This window comes from Sander vitreus, chromosome 20 (assembly GCF_031162955.1).
Source record: "Sander vitreus isolate 19-12246 chromosome 20, sanVit1, whole genome shotgun sequence".
Lineage (NCBI taxonomy): Eukaryota > Metazoa > Chordata > Actinopteri > Perciformes > Percidae > Sander > Sander vitreus.
This window is the reverse complement of record NC_135874.1, coordinates 10,512,905-10,534,765: the sequence shown is the minus strand read 5'-3', so window position 1 is coordinate 10,534,765 and position 21,861 is coordinate 10,512,905. Positions and strand designations below refer to the sequence as shown.

The 21,861-nt window shown below is 40.3% G+C and overlaps 2 protein-coding genes across 5 annotated transcripts; both read left to right on the top strand.

The window, feature by feature from the left end:
• The first annotated feature begins 3,960 nt into the window (after positions 1-3,960).
• On the top strand, positions 3,961-9,505 carry LOC144535678 (obg-like ATPase 1). The gene is made up of 11 exons (XM_078278245.1): positions 3,961-4,066; positions 4,415-4,512; positions 4,632-4,775; positions 4,879-5,006; positions 6,324-6,499; positions 6,640-6,720; positions 7,085-7,182; positions 7,297-7,437; positions 7,732-7,828; positions 8,536-8,658; positions 8,782-9,505. Exons 2-11 carry the CDS (start codon positions 4,415-4,417, stop codon positions 8,884-8,886), a joined length of 1,191 nt encoding a protein of 396 aa, XP_078134371.1. The 5' UTR covers positions 3,961-4,066; the 3' UTR covers positions 8,887-9,505.
• Positions 9,506-11,391: 1,886 nt separating this feature from the next.
• LOC144535677 (transcription factor Sp3-like) lies at positions 11,392-21,353 on the top strand. 4 transcript variants are annotated; one of them, XM_078278243.1, is made up of 9 exons: positions 11,392-11,569; positions 11,855-11,957; positions 12,576-12,806; positions 12,893-13,477; positions 14,769-14,954; positions 15,085-15,289; positions 15,898-16,087; positions 16,671-16,867; positions 19,481-21,353. In XM_078278243.1, exons 2-9 carry the CDS (start codon positions 11,889-11,891, stop codon positions 19,726-19,728), a joined length of 1,911 nt encoding a protein of 636 aa, XP_078134369.1. In that variant the 5' UTR covers positions 11,392-11,569; positions 11,855-11,888; the 3' UTR covers positions 19,729-21,353. The 4 variants fall into 4 exon arrangements, with proteins under 4 accessions (XP_078134369.1, XP_078134366.1, XP_078134370.1 ...); XM_078278240.1 differs by having other exon boundaries at positions 14,766-14,954; XM_078278244.1 differs by lacking the exon at positions 11,855-11,957 and having other exon boundaries at positions 14,766-14,954.
• Positions 21,354-21,861: the final 508 nt, after the last annotated feature.

Genomic DNA, 21,861 nt, shown 5'->3' with positions numbered 1-21,861 from the left:
ACGCATAAAAAAGTCGTGGATTAATTGTGATCTAGCTGTTCTGCTTCAGCTACAGCCTGGCGCTAAGCAAGCAAAGTCCCATTCTGCCAATGACAACCTTGTATTTCGCCAGATAAGGAACAAGGCCACATAAGCAGTGAGGCAGGCCAAAGCCGGCTACTTTAAAGAGCCGTTCTCCCTCCATACAGCCGAAATTCCACCTGCTTGGAAAGAAGCAGTTGTGCTTCCTCTGTTTAAGGGCGGTGATCAGGCTGACCTAAACAATTACAGGCATATTTCCATCTTGCCTTGTGTGTCTAAGATTCTGGAAAAACTTGTCAACAAACAACTAACCAAACACCTTAATGTGAACGGTATCATTTCCGGGGCACAGTCTGGCTTTCGATCTGGGTATGGTTGTGTTACAGCTACCACAAAGGTACTCAATGACATTACATCCGCATTAGATACCAAACAACACTGTGCTGCTATATTCATTGACCTTGCCAAAGCTTTTGAGTCCGTGGGGAAAAAAAATTGGAAATTGATTTATTTGAAACTGGGACAATTCACAAATAAACATTAAACTTGTTAAACAACAGAATATGTCTTGGGCCAGGTTATAGCAGCAATTGCTCATTTCCATCTATAGTCCCTGGGCAGGTATAACAAATTATACGTGAACCACAATACACTCATTCACAGACTTAGCAGCATTGGTGTCACTGATCACTCACTGGTTTGGTTTTCCAATTATCTCTCTCACTGGGTGCAATGTGTAAGATTTGAAAAGCTTTTCTCCCATTGTCTCACGGTCACCAGGGATGTCCCCCAAGGCTCCATACTTGGCCCTACACTTTTCTCAATTCAACCAACTGGCAACTCATTCACTTATATGCTGATGATACAATTCTTTATTCCACTGGTCCTTCCCCTGATACTGTCCAAGCTACTCTGCAAGATAGCTTCTTCCAACTACAGCAGTCATTTTCCCAACTCACTCTCAATACCTCCAAAACCAAAGTCATGTGGTTTTACCGTAAGGGTCAGGGGCGTAGCACAAAATCCTGGGCCCTGTAGAAAGGCATTTTCTATGGGCTCCTCGATCCCCGCATCCACAGCTATTCATTCTAGCATCTTTTTGGGCCTTACCACAAAAAGTTAATTTCAGTTTTTTATAAACATGTAATGTAATTTTTTGTATCACTAATTTTGGGATGAAAATGCCAGTAGGTGGACTATGTAGTTTTTGAAAAACCTCGTTCTTCCTTTTAAAAATGAAAATTTTAATTCAAAGGTAATCAACGCACTGTAGCTTAGCCTACTTTGACTGGTATGACCAGTATGTAAGCAAACTTTAGATGTTGTGTATTATTGCCACTGTTACATTACATTTTTGCATTCACATCTCTCAATTACTATTTGGCCAATGTTCAGGAAATGTTACATTGTTTTTGTTACAACAACAATGCTAATGTGTTCAGAATTTATCAATGAAAGTGGACTCATGATAAAAGTATGAGTCAGTGGGAGACACAGAGACGGAAAAAAGATTTAACAAGAAGCAGGACAGCAGCTGTAACCAGTTGGAAGCAGGAGAGTACAGTAATTTAAACAAATGTGACATCATTTATGGCATTATAAAAACATCTCATATCTCAGTTTATTCATGTACTGTATAGCAACTCTCCACTGATTGGATGACATGAATATGGGTCATCTGTAGATCTTTTTGTTTTCAAGTTTAGATTTAATGCTCTCATTACTGAATATAATTTTCTGTTTAAGACTTCAGAAAAGGTAGAACAGAAAAAGAAAGGGTACAGATAAAAAGTTAAAAAGAGTTAAAAATGTGTTATTTCCTTTTTCATAGATTTCACCCTGCTAAATTATATCTTGAGAGGCTTAAACATGACATTGATACTGATTGCTCCTTTTGCTCTAACATGCCTGAAACTGCTCTGCATGTATTTTGGAATTGTGCTCATATACTGTGAAGATGTGGTCTCATTAAAGAAAATATCATTGTTGATTTTCTTGGTTTCTATGATTTCAGAAAGGAGGAGGTTAATCATTTTATTATAAATCTTATCCTTCTTTCCAAAGTCCATATTCATAAATGCAGGTTTAAAAAAACTCTAAACCTATCTTTGCTGCATTTAAAAATGAGCTTGACCATTTTTTAGATAATATCAAACCCTCTTCCAATGTTAAAAGCATGAAAACTGTATCATTGTACTCTTCCATGGTCTCATAATGTCGTTTGATGTTTAATTGCTGAGCTGTATTTCTCATGGCAATGGCATACGTTTTTTTGTTGTATTTGTGCTGATCTTGTTGTAATGCCGTGATTTTGCAATAAAAGTGTTAATTTAACACCGAAAAGAGTGGATGCATATAGATGCTTTCCTAGTGTTAAATGTAACACCCTGAGTTCATTTAACACTGGTGATTTTGCTGTGTACATAATAACTTTTTCCAGCTAAATATTTGAAAGGTTTCTCCCTCTCTTACTCGCTTGTACCTGTGCACTTATCTCGTTATAGCCTAAGTGTTTACTGTTGTCTGTGTAGCATTTCAAATTGTATTTTATTGTAAATAGGAACCTGTTTTTAATGACTTGCCTCTAAAAATAAAGGTGAAATAAATAAATAAAAGTCAGCGTTTAATGACGCCGGTGTCTCGTCTCGTCATTATCGTTAACGAATTTAACACTTCAGCAGAGGTGTTCATTTACAAACAGGCTAGTGGCTTGACTGTTAATGTTGAAGTATGGATTTAATTGCGGGGGTATTTTGCCGACAGTAATTAGCAGTACACTAGGCCTAATGAACAGGACACAGGGTGAGTCTGATGAAAACTGCTGTCTTCGCCCAGACAGGTCCGAGATAGTCTCGCATTGCCCGACCTTTCTGCACAGCGCTGCTCCGAGAACGTTCTGCCTCTTCTGTTTAGAAGTTGTGAATTAACAGCTCAACAGCATCTTAGTGTCTGGCTTTCGTTTGATATTTAGTGTCGGCAAAATGGCTTTTTATTGAGTTTCCTCTTAGCGAAATGCGCTAAGTGAATTTAAGTTGGGGTTTTATTGTGAAGGGTAGACATGAAAGGTTTAACCATACCAGCGGTATGGTTAAATAATTCTTTTCTCAACCTTTTTCAACAGTTGCGATTTTCCTGTCAACTATACGCGTGCTCCAGGAAAGCGAAGAAAAGTTTGCTTGGTATATCCACCAATCATAGTTACATTTGAAGCAGCAAAAAGTGTAGGCTAGTCTACCACAGTCAAAGCCCCTCGCTGATGTACAGAGCCGCGTGCTTGCTGTGACCATGTATTAAAAGAACGGCTGTGACCGCAGTTTTTTTTGACGTCAATTTTTTCCTCAACCTTTATTGTTCGGCCGTTTAGTTTTATTAAACGTTTTTAATATCCAGTGCTGTCAAAACTGCTCCAAATGCTCCAAAATCCAAACCCCAAGTTCATTGGGTACCCAGGTAACAAATTAAGTGTGAAGTAGATTGGATATACGGTTCATGAGACAGAGGCTTGACCACACACGCACGCATGCACGCACGCACACACACGCACACAAACATATAGAGGCTTCCCAATGTTAGATATAGTCTACTAGCCTAGAAATCTCGACGCACCCTAGCGGCAGCAAATGTAATCTGCCATTAGCCATCTTGATGTGGGTCTGGCTTGTCAGTCATAATATAGCCTACTGTAATTATTATTATTCATGTTCTTGAACTCATCCTGTAAAATGGCGACCTCTAGCGAGGGTTACCCTGACAAAACAGCCATCGGGTTATACCCAAAAACCCTATATTAAAAAATTGTATAGCCTAAGAAGAGTAGAATTGACATTACATAATATAATAATAGATGAGATAAAACGTAACTTTGTGCAGTCTGTCAGTTATGGTTAGTACACTTCTGACGTAGCGTTCCAACTCTTTCTCCGACCAATAACAGACCACTCACGTCAAAACACTTCCGGTTTGCTCTCCAACTTGCCTTTCCATCGGAGCAGATATCAGAGGAGTGAACACCACGTAGACCATAAGCTAAAAAAAACCCATAAAGGTACCAAAAGATGAGTTTTATCCGCTAATTAGCGTTCGAGATGTTTGTAATGACTACAAAATGCAGGCAGTAGTATCTGTTGAGTCAGATATTTTGGCTAACCGGTAGCTAGGAGTGGTTTCAGTTAGCCACTAGCTAACGTTAGCATGCTCTGTTTGAATGAGCATATGACTGGAGCTGCATGAACACGTTTTCAGTGGAGCTAGTTCAACAGCATGAAGCTACTTAGTTATAAATGCCCAGACCTAACGTGTAGCAGGACTGAGGTGTTGGTACAAATAAGTCTGGCTTTGGTGAAATATTTTGACGTGGGGTCATGGTGTAACCAACTTGTTATAACTCTCGCAGATGCCTCCCAAAAAGACAGAAGCTCCCAAACAGCCTACATTAATTGGACGATTTGGAACCTCTCTGAAAATTGGAATTGTGGGATTACCTAATGTTGGGTATGTACATGTCATAAGTAATGTGGATGTTATGGCATGTTAATGTGAGTGAATGAACACATGTTGAATTCATCATTTAGGGTTATCTATTGACACTTTCATGACTCTGTCATCCACAGGAAATCCACCTTTTTTAATGTGCTGACCAAAAGCCAAGCTTCTGCAGAGAACTTCCCTTTCTGCACAATTGACCCAAATGAGAGCAGGGTACCTGTTCCTGATGAGCGATTTGATTTCCTCTGCCAATACCACAAACCAGCCAGGTGTGTGTTATGTCCTCATGACAGCTGGTTGTAATTTCTTAAGCATCCGTGGATTTTTGTCTCCTCAACAATCCCTTCATGTCTGGCTGTTTTGTCTCTTTAGTAAGGTTCCAGCTTTTCTAAACATCGTGGACATTGCTGGTCTGGTGAAGGGAGCTCACTCAGGACAGGGACTTGGCAACGCCTTTCTCTCCCACATCAGTGCCTGTGACGGCATCTTCCACATGACTCGTAAGTTGTCATTGCTACTGCATGCAGCTGCTGTGTAGTAACAACTGAGTAGAGTGGACAGCTGTTGGGAGGGCAAGTTAAGATCCATTACGCCACTTCTTAAAGGGGAACAAGGCTCATTTACAGAGTTCACTCATGTTATGCCTGTGGCCCAGGTAAGATGATATGGCCAGTACCTGTGAATATACTCTCTTTTATAGTGGGGTATCTAGAATAGAAAATACTTTGTTTGGTTCCTTTTTTTGCATGCAAACGAGCAATCATTTGTCTTTTTTGCATGTGCAAAAACTATTACTAATATAAAAAGGTATATTAAATCACTTCATATCCAGACATGACACATTAAAAGACATTGACATAAAAACGCAATAGAAGCTACATTAAAGGAGCACCAGGTGAGGACTGAATGAAGGTTTAATAAATAGTTATAAAGTGCTATAAGCTGAGGTAGCAAACTGGCTTCAGAAAGTGGCTGTCCTTACATGTTAAGATATTTTATGGCAACAGGGACATACAATTTTCTATAGATATTTTTCTTTGCACAGGGAACTCTGTACCTTTGCCCTGAGGGCAGAGCTGAAAGGGGTGATTTAAAGGATGGCTGTGGTCATCTAGAAATTCCATGGTGATAGACAGTGGGGTTTGTTTGCAGCCTGTACTTGTACTGCCCAGTTGAACTACTCTGGAAAGCCTTTGTCTTGCTTTTGACACTTAGGTGATCGAACCAGGACACAATGTTAAAAGTGAGTATACTTTCAATTAGGGATTGGTACATTCTGTTTTAAGTGCATTGGTTGACCTCAAAATTCCTACGTTTGTGCAGCAGGAAGGAGTCTTTGCTGTACAGTTTGTAACTGCATTCCAACCTTAATACCTTTATGGTATCAAACTATTAAATATTGAAAGCTGGCATTGAAAATCTGGTCACACTCGTAATTTGACTTACTCATTGTCAGATCTGATAGTTCCTGATTTTAAATACAATTTAGACAATTTTATTTAAGCAATGGTCTTATCTGGCAGCTTTTATTTAGACATTAGGTTTATAATTTAGGTTTTACTTGGGTGCACAGCCTAATCTAAAACTCTTAACGGATCAACACGTTTTTTGTGTCTCATTCATTGCCTTTTGAAGTGTGCATGATTTTACATCCCCGTAATATCAGTTCTCAAGTCTATAGCTTTAGGAAAGACACACATGGTCATAAATAATGACTGAACTGCTCAGGGTTTAGGATTGACATGGTTGAATTTGTTTTGATGTAATGAAAGGCCCTTGGATTTCTGACTTGATCTGCAAACACTTGTGTCTTTTAGGTGCGTTTGATGATGAGGATATTATCCACGTGGAGGGTAACGTTGACCCAGTGAGGGACATTGAGATCATCCACGAGGAGCTGCGACTAAAGGACGAGGAAATGATTGCTCCAATCCTTGACAAACTGGAGAAAACTGCCGTCAGAGGAGGTGACAAAAAACTAAAACCTGAATATGTAAGTAAAGTGTGTTTGTGCTATTAATCTGTTGTCCTGTTTCACATTTGTATCGTTATGTATCACTATTGGGGGATATAGGAGATGATAATCTGTAATCAGTCTACAGACATCATGTAACCTGCTGCTTCTTGCTTCAGGATATCATGTTAAAGGTGAAACATTGGATAGAGGAGGAGAAGAAACACGTCAGATTTTACCATGACTGGAACGACAAAGAGGTAATTATGTATGTACTATGTATGTATGTGTGTGCATTAATACGTTTGTGTGTTAGGCTTGTGTGTCTAAGTGTTTGGTGTAATATTCCTAAAGTGTAGTGGGTAAATAGTGGGGTTTTTTTTCATATCAAAAAGTCTTTGTCTGGCAGCTTCATTGCGTCCTCGCTTGTTTGATATACCAACTTTTCCAACTTAAACTTTGTGATTTTTATCATGTTTTATTTCTTTTTGACAAATTTCTGCCATTGTCCCCCTTTTTTTTTTCTAGTGCGCAAATAAAAAAAAGCTTTTACTGTAGTCGACTTGATGAACTGAGTTTTTGAAAACCAAACTGTTTTATGATGTTTTTAAATTCTCTCCACAGATTGAGGTGTTAAACAAATACCTGTTTCTGACATCCAAGCCCATGATCTACCTGGTCAATCTCTCAGAGAAGGATTACATCAGAAAAAAGAACAAGTGGTAAGTTTGCTTTCACATACCCAGTGTGCATGAGTGCATGTGCCATACATTGTTTAAGTATGCGGGTATTGTTGACGATTCAACATAACTCACCCTGCTTCCTGATTTTCTCAGGTTGGCGAAAATCAAGGAGTGGGTAGATGCTCATGACCCCGGTGCTCTGGTCATTCCCGTGAGTGGAGCTCTTGAGTCTAAACTGCAGGACATGGAGGAGGAGGAGAAGAAAAAGTACTGCGAGGAAATGAAGACACAGAGGTGAGACGTGAACTCACAGTGTAGCAAGAATATTGTGGTATCGGGTTGAGTAATGGTTTACCTACCACTAAGGGCTGCAACTAACGATGATGTTTGTTGATTAGTCTTTGACAAGTCAAAGTATCTGCAGTGCAAAAGGCCTTGAGTCAACTGACATTGAATAAATTAAATAAGTCTCGCACCATTGTGTAATTCAGTTTAAATCTACAATAACAGAGTAGTGAACTCTGCACCTTTTTTAAAGATGCACTTTTGCTTGAACTGCTCCATCATGGCTTCTCTGTGTGTTTCTAGTGTTATGACCAAAATAATCAAGACCGGCTACGCAGCACTACAGCTGGAATACTTCTTCACAGCCGGACCAGATGAGGTGCGGGCGTGGACCATCAGGGTAAGTGCTGTGATATGAATAACCTTTCTTTAAAGTTTGTTATTTTATGATTAGTGGTTAGGCAAATAATTCTGTCATTGTATCATGTTTTCTCTCTTCTTCTTTGCAATGATTTGAGTAAGTTACTACACATTAATGGCCTGAAGTGTGACACTGAGTGATTACTACATCTGAGAAATGCGCTCCAAATTTGCATTATTTTTTTATCATAACCACATTTTTGCAGATTTGGATTTTCTTAGCCTGACAATCAGACTGAATTGCCATTTAGGATTTCATCTTTCACTGTTCATTATTTGCATTGCTAAAAAAATCTGAAATGTGGGCAGCAATTCAAAGGTTTGTTAGTATTTACTTACGGTTGCATGTTTTTTTTTTACAGAATTCCTGAATTTCTAAGTGTATTTGCAGCACATTTTTTCATGTTTAGATTTTCACTCTTGTATACATTTGGTCTTTAGGGACCACCATACAAGGCTCCATTGAACATTGTTGCTTTAAAAATATGTATTTGGCCATTTTAGCAGCATGTTTTTCTTTAGAATTTTTTATATATATATATATATATATGTGTGTATGTGTGTGTGTGTGTGTGTATTTATAGGGACTTATGCTAGAGTCTGTATCCTAAACTGTGATCAAATTCTTCAAGGTTGCAGTGTGTTAATATATTTTCTGTACGGTTCTGTTGTATTTTGCTCCAACAGAACGGTACCAAGGCTCCTCAAGCTGCAGGAAAGATCCACACTGACTTTGAGAAAGGCTTCATCATGGCCGAGGTCATGAAGTACAATGACTTCAAAGAGGAGGGCAGTGAAAATGCAGCCAAGGTGTGTGTTTTATAGAGCCTATTAAGCTTGAACTGGCGCACTGTTGAATTTCTGCCAATAACGGCGTTCACTGTCTTAGAAATGTCCTTGGAATACAATTTTTAAATGTGTCTTCTTTCACAGGCTGCTGGAAAATACAGGCAACAGGGCAGGAACTACGTGGTGGAGGACGGCGACATTATCTTTTTCAAATTCAACACACCCAATGCACCTAAAAAGAAACCATAAGACCATACGATCAGCAGAGGGAGAACTCAGAATATTGTTTAGTTGGGCCTCAAAGAGCTACACTGTCTGCTGGTTTTCATACTTCTCTTTGAATTCAGAGGACCAGCACATGGCTTGGTTGGCCAGAGGTTTTTACTCAACCGACCTCCCAGGTCTATTGAAATGATTAACGTTTCTGTACGAGAATAACACACATTCCTATCTGTAATATTTGGAGCAAATTTTCAAATGGCACTAACTGTACCAGTCATACATTTTTGAAAACACTAAATTCCAGCTTTCATGGTCGAAGAACGGGTATAATTGAACTGAGAAATATATAATTTTTCATTTTACTAGAAATAGACGTATAAACGGTAACAGAACACAAACTGCACATTGTTTTCTAATTGATGCTGGCACGGTCCATGTGTTTTTAATATGCATCAGATGATCAGAGCTTGTCCTCTCTTCTAGATATTTTTTGATCATTAAGCCACGATGCTCGGAGGCTTTTTGTTGAAATTTATCTTTAAGACGATCTTTCATTCCTCTGAGTAATAACAGCTCGCCTTTCTGTCATTAGTTGACAATTACCCGAATGTGGACTGCTGATTAATTGGCGAGCTTTCACATCATAACGACTTAAAATAAATAAAATATAACTTTTAATTAGTGCTTTATTACAGACACCTGTGTGCTCAATCTGTAAATCAACTCTTATGTCATAAAATAAATTTAAACAGTTCCACCATGAGTGATAGTAATATACAACGTTTGTTGTTTGCCACAGGTGCCTAATCAGCATTAATTAGGTAAAGGCCATCTTTAATGAGTTTTAGGTGTTTCCCCCTAGAATTAAAAAGACAAACTATTTTCTCAGTTCCTTTATACCTTTTACCTGAATTAAACTTTGTTTTATGCTATTGACAATAAAGTCTTAATACCTTTGCCAATTGTGCTGAAATATACTGTCTATAAACGTTTGACTGGTGCTGTGTTTAGTATTAAGAGAAAATGAAAGCCATCAAGCAGTGTTGTACTTTAGGCCAGTACTGTGCTGTATTCTGAGGGGGAAGAATATTGTTATTTTAGAAAGAGCAAAGCAGACATCCCTGAAAGTGCAGGAATAAGACACCTGAATAGAGAATGTTATAAACACTGCTTTTATTGACTTTGGTTTGGGCTGGTTTAAAAAAAAAAAAGGACAACATTTACTTTATGAACTCCACCCTGTGTTACGAGACAATGCTTTATTGTAAATCAGCTACAAGAGCGCTGTGGATCACCTGGATTGTGCAGCCTCATGATGCCTCTTGTTTCACCTCACTGAATCCATAGTGTGAATCTTTAATTTCAAGAGCCCCCAACGATCCCATCATTAAAGATTCTGTGGAAGATAGAAAATCCCATGAACCTTAGGGAGCCAGGATATAATAAATGTCATCTTCATCAATATGCATGTGTCAATAAAAGGAGACAAACCTGTCATTGCTTTGTGTATTTCTAATTTTCCTGATGTTAGTGACTAAATTCACAAAAGGGAATGAATGGACTATGCCACTGAAATAATCATAGGTTTTTGCAATGTTAAATTACAATCAGTTAATAAATTGATATCTTAAAACAAGCTATTGTATTATTTAATTCAATGTATAGCTAGTTTTAATATGAATCTAGTTTGATTATGATGAAAGACTGTAAAAGTCATTAATGCAGTGACACACTCCTGCTCCATACAGGTAGGGCATGTGGATGTTATTTATTACCTAAAAACCTACTTAAAAAAACTTTTCAGATGGCAAAAGAGCTTTTATTGTGGACCAAACCAGTATTTTGGCGTTTTCCCCTGCTTTATCTATAAAACGTTTTGAAATGTTAATGTTACATTTTTATCCGAGCAAACTTACTCGGTTATTAAAAATGTGTGATAATAGTCACAATATCCACAACAACAGAGTGGACGTTAAAGACCGTAAATGTTAATGTGTAAAGGTTAACATATGTTCTTTGTTAATTATGTGATAATTTATTCACGAAATTAACTATTGTAACCAGTTACAAGTCACTATAAGGCTGTAATAACTTTTGAAAACTGCTTTGTTGTAGTAATGGAGGCCATCCGATGATTTACAGTGAACATAACTTTAAAAACTGACTCGAGGCACTTTTATTGCATTGCAGTGTTATGAAGAAAAGAAAATGCACTGCATTAAAACAATCGACAATATTTAAAATATATAACTTGATTTTACATCAACATTTTGAAATAAAGTGTGTAGTTTCGACACAACTGCTGCTTTTTAACCAGTATCTTTGTTGGGAATCAACTACATTCCATCTCTTGTCTCCTTCAACAGCAAACAGGAAACACACGTCCTATAAAAAATTAATGACATTCCGTTTAGCCAATGACATCCGCCAAAACTCTCGCTTAGCCAATCCCCTTAGAGAAGAAGGGCGGGACGTCCTGTAATGTGACGCAAATTCGACTTTCAAGCTTGTTAGTCCCACCTTTTTGTGTTTCCCGCACCGTCAATCAAAATAGAAAAAAATCGACCCGAATTCACCGATCAACACTAGCCCGCCTTTGATAAAATAATCATGTTTGGAGTTTAGTTTACCAGCTAATCCTCCCGGTTACTACCATTTACGATATGACTGGTACCTAAACATTTAGCGCATCGAAGCGTGCAACTAATCGGTGAGTTTGTGCAACCTACAGCGAACCAAGCTACGTCTTTTTATCTTTTGCTCTACTGCTAACTAGCTAGATATGGTTAGCTAACTGAGCTAGCTGGCTAGCCACGGAGTTGACAAAGTAAACATTAAATCTGGGTCGGCATCGCCAAAGAATTTGCGCTGCAAAGTTGAATTTCGCAGCCAGCTCCTTTTGGACTGGAGAGTGGGGATGCTTTGCGGGCTTTTCTGGCAGGCAGGAGTTGAAGATTACAGAGTTTTGCTGAGTTTCCCCCTCTCTCCCTGCTAGCGCCACAGCAGAGCAGCCTCTGAAACAAGGAGAAATGGCGTCCGCGGACGTGGACAGCAGTCAAAGCGAGTTTCTGCAACCCGGCGGCGCAGCGGAAACACAGGTATCCGACATTTTCTAGCTCGTTTTTCTCGCTCGCTTTCGATTGCTGGTTGTGTTTTTGAGAGCATGAAGTTCACACGTTTTAAAATTTTGATGGCATGGGGTGAAAGCCGTACACTTCCTGTGTTCCCCTCAATAACGGCCACCCACTTTACCCCTGTAAAACCCGCCCATAGTGGGTAGGACACTGAAGTCAGTCACTTGGGTCGGCTCGCTGGAAGATAGCCGGTGTACCTTGGGCTGGGAGGATGCTGGAGTGTGATAATATTGCAGGAATAGCGTCCATAATCAAAACAGTAGCGTTCAGTTGTGCTGTAATAGCCACCCATCCCCCACACCCTGCTCTCGACCATTTCTGAGCCTGTTATCTTCACTCTGTGTGTTGGTGGTTGCTTCTAGGTTGTGGCTGTTGCATCGTTTGCATCAGCACAAATCCTACATGATCCCCCACTTCCTATGATTTACTCTTTGATCTAGCAGCACGATCTCTGAATCCATATCTGATTTCCACACAATAGCCAGGCTGGTTCCCTTTTTCTTTGATCTAATCTAACGCTGAGACAAATCTTGTTGAAGTGTGATGTGTCCTTGTTAATGTGAGTGTTAATTTTACTCCCAGACAACAGACATGTCCGCCATTCAGCTGACTGGTTCCGACCGATGGGAGGTGTTAACTCCTGTCTCAACTGGGAAGGAAGACCAGGGAATCGTTCACATTCCAAACTCGGGGATTGTTACGTCCAACGGGCAGTACATGCTTCCTATTGGGAGTCTCCCCAGCCAGCCCATTTATGTTACAGCATCTGGGAATGAGGCTGCAGCCAATGGAGTGTCAGGCATTCAGTATCAGGTAAACAGAAACAGATAGACATTTAAGATACAGCAGGGGATCTGTTCAGGCAATAAGTTGCTCAAACCTGTTGTTTCTTCTTCCAGGTCATCCCCCAAATCCAAAATGCAGATGGGACACTTACAGGTTTCACCCAGGGATTGGATGACGGCACGGGGCAGATCCATCTCCTCCAAGATGGCGGCCAGGGCAGCATTGGAATCAGCTGTGCCACAACAGCGACCACAGACCTCCTGACGCAGGCGGGGCACGTACAGTCAATCCAAGGCCTCCCGCTGGCTGGGGGGTCAGCGTACACTAATACAGTAGGGCTGCCCGGCAACATAACATTCGTCCCTATAAATAGTGTGGATCTGGAGTCTCTAGGGCTGACTGGAGCACAGACGGTCCCCATTGCAACAGGGGTAACACCCGAAGGTCAGCTGATCATGGGCGGCCAGACGCTGGACAATCAGGGTCAGGACACTGGCGTCAAGCAGCCGCTGGTGACAGTGAGCAGCGCCAACCAAGAACTCTACGTGCCAACCACCACTTCCTCCTCCAACCCCTCCCATCTTCCGGAGACCATCGACGGCACCGGGGTTCTGACCCAAGCAACCGCCGTGTCTGCAGGCGTGTCCGACCCCTCCTCAGAGAACTTCAACTCCCAAAACCACCTGCAGCAAATCCAGGTCAGAGTGTGTGTCTTTAACACCATGTCGTGTGTATGTGTGTCAGGCCTGGATGCTTTAAGGCAGTGGTTGGGATGATCACTAGATCTGATGGATCACAAGAATTTAAGTGATAAGAAGGAAAATACTTATTTCATATTTAGTCACTAGTTTAAATCACACTTAACATTTAAGAACGTTGGCTTCTTTAGTTCACTGAAAAAAGTTTGTTGTTGTTGAAAAAACACGATTGTATTCCTCAAAGTAAGGTTTCTGTTCTGTTATCGGTATCGAAAGTCAGGGATTGCATCGGCACTAGTATCTAGAAATTTCAAACGACTCCAGCCAGGGGTATTACGTAGACACTGATTTGATTTAAGGGGTCACAAGCCAAAAAGGTTGGTGCCACTGCTTTAAGGCCACAATGGAGCTTACTGTGTATTTAACCCATGGGAATTACACCTACTGCTTGTTGAAGCGTTCAGCGTGTCTGATATGCATCCCAAATTTCCCAGAATTTATTTGGCCGATCCACTTAGATTTGCCTCAAATTAGAGATGTTTTTTTTCTTCTTTTTTCACAACAACAATTGTTGCAGAATGTACTTCTATGATCAGATGCTGTTGTGCAATCAATTCTCAAGTGTTTGGAGCTCCTAACCCTTATTTTCCACTGGGCGCGTCGCAAGCAGTTACAGCCATTCAAGTCAATGCTTGATATTCCAGCCCCACAACGCCGGGTCTATTTTTATGCAGTCGTTCAGACAGCCGGCCAGGAAGTGAATCAGTAAGTGTATCCAGTCACTTTACCAAAAGACACCCCCCAATATAGTATATGTCTCCTCTACAACACCACAGACGACGAGAGATTCATCTTGGAGGTGGAAAAACATAATAGACGTCACAGATCTTTTTTTATAAAGACAACACCAGAAAAGAGAAGGCATGGAGTTTAACTGTAGGAGTGCCTGGAGTGCAAGGCAGATACTAGCTTAATTAACATGTGACTGTTCTGTAAAGAACAAAGTAGAGGCAATATAATCTGCGAGTCGGGCTGGCAAAACGCTCCACTTCTGATATGTTCCCGGTGTGGTAGGCGCCTGGCGGTGCACGGAACAAAACCGGAACGCAGCACAGACGTGCCCAGTGGAAAATCGAGGTAAGGGTCAACAACCACAAAAAAAAATTCTTAGCCTGTGGGAAATGCTAACTATCCACTGTACTGTACGAACCAGGACCTCCTTTATAGAAACATGACGTGAATGCTGCTTTCTCAACCTTTTATGTTTAATTTATTATTATTTAATCAGCAGGTCTCATCCTCTAATGCCACCACTATCTCGCAGCCCATCCTGCAGCTGTCTGGGGACAGCCAGGGTCAGGACCTAAATGCAGCAGGTCAGACTCTACAGAGTGTGCAACTGGTCAACCCAGGGACCTTCCTCATCCAGGCCCAAACTGTCACCGCTACTGGGCAGATCCAGTGGCAGACCTTCCAGGTACCTACAAGGAGTTACTTAACGTTTTAAAGCATTAAAGTTTCCCATGGGCATTATTTATGTAGCATGTTGTGTTTTCGTGCTGTGAAGGATGTCAGATTACTAACATGTATCCCACCTCTCTCTGTAGGTCCAGGGTGTCCAGTCACTCCAGGGGCTCCAGTTGCCCCAAGGGCAGGGGCAGGCCCAGCAGCTGACCTTAGCCCCAGTCCATACTCTCCCTCTGGGCCAGACAGGCCAGGTCAGCCTGCCCAACCTCCAGACAGTCACAGTGAACTCGGTAGCACAAGGTGGAGTTCAGTACACACAGGGAGAGGACCAAAACAGTCCAATTGGTATGGGACACCTGCACAGGCTGTACGCTAGGGCTGTCAAAACTGGCCAAAAATTACAGTTGAATATTTTTTTTTAAAAAGGCACAGAGGTTCGGATATAATTCGAAAATCATTTGCTCAATATGTCCATAAGAGGGCAAACCAATACAATGAGAGACATAACTACATGTGTAACGTTAGTCCTCTCTCCCTCTCTCTCTCTGGAGCGTGCAGGAGACAGGACAGGCCGCGGATTACACCGCCGTCATGGAGACGTTCGTAATTTGGTCATAAACAACCGAGTCTCTTGCTGTTTATGAATTTTTTCGACGAAATTTTGTCGTTTCTGCTGTTAAAGATTTACGTTGGCGTCTTTGTGCCGTCTTTTTCCCCTGTCCTCGTTGTTTGTTTACTTCCGGTAGCGAGGCACATAGCCCAGGTAGTGCTGTTTTTTTTTTAGTCTTTATAATATTTGAATATACATTCAAATTTAGAATATTCGTTGACAGCCCTACTGTACACCCTCACACATAATTCTTCATTTTAATGAGCAAATCTTAAATTTCTCGTGTTGAATCACTTAAAGAGACCCTAAATCTGCATCTTCCTACCCACCTCCCTGGTTTCAGGTATCCAGATAAAGGAGGAGCCGGACTCTGAGGAGTGGCAGCTCAGCGGAAACTCCACGCTCAACCCCAGCGATCTGAACAACCTGCGTGTTCCGATGGGAGATGAGGAAATGGAGATGGCGGGCGGGGAGGGCAAGAGGCTCCGCAGAGTAGCGTGCACCTGCCCCAACTGCAAAGAGTCTGGAGGAAGGTGGGCCTGTCGAAAAATTTACACATTACAAATACACATATACTAGGAAGTGTAGGTGTTTGGCTCACCTTTGTTCATTACAAATAACTCCGAAAAACAAAATAATGCTCAAAAACTTTATTGAACGTCATAATAACAGCAATAAGAACTAGATTACAACTATATAATGCAGGTTTGTTCAGCATCGGCCAATTTGAATACAACCATAAATCCATTTTAGAGACACCTGTCAGTGACCCCCACATGTTGTTAATTGCAGTGCCTGGCTACAAAACACTTGACATTTCTTCTCTTTTATCGCTGTTATTCTCGTTTGTTTATGTGCCATTAACAATTCAGGTTTCCTGGGACTTATTTGCATACAAAAATATTAACACAAAATGCAAATGTTTTGGCTAATCCTTTGTGAGCACAGTGATGTAAGACTATTATTGTTTTATCACTTAACAATTCTTGCACTTTTTATGTCTTTTTTATTAAGCTTTCTGTGTCATTAAATTGCATATTTTCAGCCTTTGCATTCATTTTTACCCACAGTATATGTGTTTTTTTACTCATTTGTCATTGTTCTGGCATTTCACAGAGGTTCAGGCATGGGGAAGAAGAAGCAACATATCTGCCACATTGCCGGCTGCGGGAAGGTTTACGGGAAGACGTCTCATCTTCGAGCTCATTTGCGCTGGCACAGTGGAGAGAGACCCTTCGTCTGCAACTGGATGTTCTGCGGGAAGAGGTTCACCAGGAGCGACGAGCTGCAGAGACACAGGAGGACACATACAGGTGAGGCGATGCTCAAATAAGTCTGGTCACTTTTGAAATCACCTCCAAACACAGGTATACTGCATTCATGTTGGAAGAGTGACAACAAATGCAAACTTGTACTTGTACCGCTTTCTGTCCATGATACAAACTTTAAAGGAACATAGCTGTTGTTAGACTTTACAGTTAACAAATAACCGATACCAAAATATGTTCATGTTTGTCTGCACCTGTCCCCGCCATTGTTTTTGATTACACAATGTTCAGTGATTAGAGGTGTCGAGCGTCATCTGGGAAGTGAGAAAATGAAAACTTGCAGCAGCTCCAAAGCTAAATGCTAAGACATTTTGAATGATGTACAGCTAAGCCTGGTTGTTTTATGAAGGCAATAATTAGCAGGGATCTCTTTTTTTTTTATAAGACTTAAACATGTTGGGTGTTGTGTGACTTCACAGGAGATGACTACATGGTCGCTAGCCTGTAATTGTTCCTGAAATTATCCAAGCTGCACAAGCAGTATTCATTAAATGTTAACAGAGTGCTAATAGAGCTTAAATGACAAAAAGTTACCAGAATTTTGTTGATCATTTATTAAGTAAATTTATGAAGTGTTTTATTTACGTCATTATTTTCTATGTATCATAAAGTCTTTGAAGTTTTGTGTTTCATCTGGCTGCAATACAAATGTTTTTTTTGGGGGTTTTAGTTTTCAGATCTGTTAAAGGACAACTCCGGTGTACATCAAACCTAGGGGTTAATAACAGATGTGTACCCACTCGATCGCTTTGTAGCTTGAAACTAGCTAGCGCGGGCCGCTGATTAGCTTACAACGCTAGTATTCGGGGCACAGGGAAAGTAAAAACAAATCGCTATTTATACCTCTAAAAAGGCTCACAATATCACCACACTTCAACGGTAGCATAATGAGGGTCCCTAAATGTTAACTGAAGCATTGTGAACATTGTAAGTGTACAGACAGTTTATTAAAAAGATTATAAAGACGTTCTCGTATACAGGCGGCCGTCTTGGGAGCTACTGTCTTTCTAAACTATCTTTTTAATACAGAAGTACAGTAGTCCTCCGACACTCTGTATTAACGTTACTGTTACACTTTCCAGGTTAGTGGGGATGCATACCGCTCAAAACCAACATTAAAAACGTAGTAATATTTAAAGAGTTTAGTTTTGTTGTTAAACTGTAAAATGAGAGGTGACGTTAAATCATCTGTTTCAGGTAACGGCACTCTAGGGTAGCGTCTATTTGCTGGATTGTTCCGAGGTAACCGGCGGTAGCTAACGTTAGCAGATAAGCCTGTTGACAGCAACGGCATTGTTCATATTTATGCACAATGACACATAAAGCAAACTTGCTAAAAAAGGAACTAGGCCTACACGCTGTTTTCAGGTAACGTTACTGTTGACATTCAAACAGGCCTGTGTGTGTGTTTTGAGAAATATCTTTATACTGCATTAAGGCTATATTTATTTTTATTTATTTATATATTATTTTATTGCCATTACCTGTTTTCATACATACATAAGTTTAGTTGTTTTAGTTGGATATTGGATGTGAAAAGAAGGAAATGGTTCTTCCATAACATTGCACTTTAGATGTGTGTGAATTTTCCCCACCAGGAGTCATTTATATAGTTGTATTTTATAGCGATCGATTATCTATTTAAAAAATGTTCTGTGTTCTATGCAAAATGTAACATTTTCTATTAAAGAAAAGATAGAAAATAAATATTTGTGTGTGCTTTGTAGTTAGAAAAAATGAAATCGGAATCGGCTAAAATCGGTATCGGCTGGCCTAACTCAAAGGAAATCGGAATCGGCCTAGAAAGTTGTAATCGGTGCATCTCTACTTAGAAGCAGAAATCTCAGAGGCAGTTACTGCATTGTTAGATACCACTGGATGTATTTGAGAAAATGTTTTTGTAATTTGGGTGAACGGACTTCCACAACACGTACAAATCAACAATAGTGGTTATTTCTGAGCAACAATAGTGTTTATTTTGGGTATGGTTGATGATGAAAAGAAACTTTGTTCGTGCCTACAGCTATACCCTGGCAGGAATAACACAAATAAACACAAATGATCCCAATATGATTCCGCTGCCAACTTGTGTGCAAGAACTTTGTATTTTGGCCAAAATAATTAATTTGGCTAGCCCATTTATCAGTCAGTGTTAAGAGATGTGTGTTAAACAGTGGTCTATATCAACGACGATTCATTTAGGGGATTGCTCCGGTGTCGCCGGAAGATCCGCCGGATGTCCCTCATTTTCGGCCGGATGTCCCTCACCTTCCACTTTCTTTGCGTTGGCATTCAAAATTTTGATTTATGAGGACTATGGTTAACTGCCCCTCACATCTCTGCAGGGTAAATCCAGACAGCTAGCTAGACTATCTGTTGAATCTGAGTTTACTACTTAGCGCCACCCAAGACGATTGTGATTGGTTTACAGAAATGTCAATAAACCAGAGCACGTTTTCCGGAATGCTGTGTGGACTCGACAGACCCTCCTCCGCAGGGCTGTGGAGATAGGTCTTGCAATGCGAGACTACTAAAACAGTTACTATTATATTTGCCTTCGGCACTCTGTCTGATGTTTCTGTTTCGCTGATCTTACAGGAGAGAAGAAGTTTGTGTGCATAGAGTGCTCCAAGAGGTTCATGCGGAGTGACCACCTGGCCAAGCACATAAAGACTCACCAGAATAAAAAAGGCGGGGTACCCTCCACGTCTCCGCCCACCACCGACGCAGTCATCACCGCCGACGGAACCACGCTCATCCTCCAGACCGCCAACCACGACCTCTTAGCCAATCAGGAGATCCCTTTGCAGCTGGTCACTGTGGCGTCCGGTGAGCCTATGGAATGAGGGGGTGAATGGGGCGAGGTGTTTGTTTTTGAGAACTAGCCTTTCCCAGGGACCTCTTGGGCTTTTCTCTTTCCCCTCTTAACTTGTTTTTTTACATATGAATATATACGTAAATATATATGACAAATATATATATTTTAAGTAAGAGTTATCATGACTTTGTTTGTTTTTTTGCAGTCTTTTTATTGGCTGGCAAAAACAAAAAAACATTAAAATGTGGTTGCTATGTACACACACACACACACACACACACACACACACACACACACACACACACACACATACATACATTAATACTCAAGACAGGACATGAATACTCAACACGATGAAATGCCTTATTTTGTATCATACTCTTGTATAAATTGCTGGAGGTGCATGTATTTTTTAAGCTTTGCAGATGATGTAACTGCATCAGAGATAAATGTGTTTGTGAAATGATGATGATGAGGAGGAGTTTCTGAAAGAGAATAACGAAGTAGTGAACCTCTCTGGGATGATTGCATTTTTGTCTCTGGAGAATTCTGACACTGTTTGAAGCAGCGCTGCATTCACGCTGAATTGTTGCACTGCTGCAGCCATGAAGGAACACTTGTTTTTAAAAGGAATGGTTCAACATTTTGGGAAACATGCTCTTTTGCTCTCTTGCAGAGAGTTAGTTAAGAAGATTGTTACCACTCTACTTGGTGAGTGGTAACAATCTTCATATCTAACTCTTGGCAGGAAAGTAAATAAGCACATTTCCAAAAATGTCAATCACTAACAGGCAGCAACACTGATGTTATGCTGTGTTGCTTCAAGCAGAGCGGGAGGTTCAGCTGGTTGTCAGAGTAGGACGACAGTGCCACTGTTAACTGATCAGAAGTTGGGGGGAAATAGATGCAAGCCGCTCTGAAAAAGGGCAACTTCTTCCAGCAGCTGGTTAGTCTGAACAGAATGTCTCATCTGTCCTCATGAGCACACCGTCCGCGGTGCTTGTCCACGTCTTTATTTTTCTTTCCTTTTGCATATTTTTGTTGTAAATTCACATTATATTTCAGTTTTCTGTGTCTCTTCGCTGATCTGCGTGTCTTCTAAATCAAAGCCACATGATGGTGATCATAGAAGTGTTGAGTGGCTGCCTCTGAATTGCTGCATGGCTCTTCATTGTCATTGTCAGCTGCATATGGCTGCAGCAGAAAATGCATGAATCTTGCCATGATGAAAACAGAGAAACAGATGCAAATCAGAACCCCCCCCTCCCCCAGGGTGTTTGTCATCGAACATTCCAGTTGGACACCGGATGATGTGGGATTAGTTTTGCAATAACTGGTCTGTTAGTAATTCTGGCCAGATGTCACTCAAGTCAAAAGGAAAACAATCATGCCATTGTTTGTTGTTTTGGTTTTATTTTAATTAATGTAATCCCTTTCTCGGTTTGTCCTCATGTTTGTAGCATTCATTTACATGTATATTATCTTAAGTTCACATTGTTTATAGAAGCCATTACTTAGTTAACAGAATTTCTTGTATCAAAACCTTATTTTAAGTGATTTTTTTTTTTTTTTTAAAAGAATTGGTGTAAAAATTGAATGTTACCTTTTGTAAAACCTTTTTTCAAATGGATCACAATAAAAATCTAAAACCTTCCAGTAACAGGATTTGTGTCCAGGGCAGCATCGAGGTACCTTTCACATAGAAGAATGATCTTCTACACAGAGAGGGTTATAGAGGGTCGGCATTTTGCATTTGGAACAAAAATGCTGGCTACTAGACCAACAGGACACTGACGGTTTCCAGATTTTCATTCAAAGTTTGTTTTTATTGTTTTTAACAACATAAATCACATTCACAGTCCCCCGCCCCTTAGAATAGCGTCCATACTGTCCATTAAATCAAAATAGAATTGTAATAACCGAGTATACATACAAACATTAACCTCCAACCAAATACAACAAATACATACATACAAAAAAATAAATAAAATGAATAAATAATAAAGTGTCCATAGTAGTGGCGTTATTTAAACAGACTTAACATATTCAATAAAAGAGCACCATATCTTAAGGGTTTCCAGATTTTGAATTTAATAACAACGGGGGGGCTTTAGCCTTTATGACCTTTCATGACTTTTAATTGCATACTGTACTATGACAT